Source organism: Penaeus monodon, chromosome 31 (assembly GCF_015228065.2).
Source record: "Penaeus monodon isolate SGIC_2016 chromosome 31, NSTDA_Pmon_1, whole genome shotgun sequence".
Classification (NCBI taxonomy): domain Eukaryota; kingdom Metazoa; phylum Arthropoda; class Malacostraca; order Decapoda; family Penaeidae; genus Penaeus; species Penaeus monodon.
Genome location: NC_051416.1, coordinates 20,499,670 through 20,499,987, shown reverse-complemented (window position 1 = coordinate 20,499,987; position 318 = coordinate 20,499,670). Strand labels below are relative to the sequence as shown.

Genomic DNA, 318 nt, shown 5'->3' with positions numbered 1-318 from the left:
TTTAAATGCAAAAAAAAAAATCAATAAACAAAAAGTAATGATAAATAAGAAAAGAAATGCACTTAAACAAATACACAGATATTTAAACACACAAAAATCATACTAAAATATCAACGAATACCTAAAGAAAGATCTGTAATAAACATAGGAACAGTCACGTACCAGTCACCCTTGTATAAACGCCCGGTCTCCCCGGCCGTGCGCAGCCGGTTCCCCAGGAGACGACGCCCACTTGCTCCAGGCCGGCTCCCCCCGCTGTTACCAAGGGCCCTCCGCTGTCGCCCTGGGGGAGAGCAGTGACGGCTTTTCATTCGTTGC

At 45.0% G+C, this 318-nt stretch overlaps 1 protein-coding gene across 1 annotated transcript in view; it reads right to left on the bottom strand.

Annotated features, from left to right (window-relative positions):
* LOC119592921 (trypsin-1-like) overlaps window positions 1-318 on the bottom strand; it is a gene marked incomplete at its 5' end in the record, with an annotated part of 8,185 nt that overhangs the window by 1,294 nt on the left and 6,573 nt on the right. Inside the window, one exon of the mRNA XM_037941813.1 lies at window positions 163-283. Coding sequence (XP_037797741.1) covers window positions 163-283 — 121 coding nt within the window. The remainder of the gene's footprint in view (window positions 1-162; window positions 284-318) is intronic.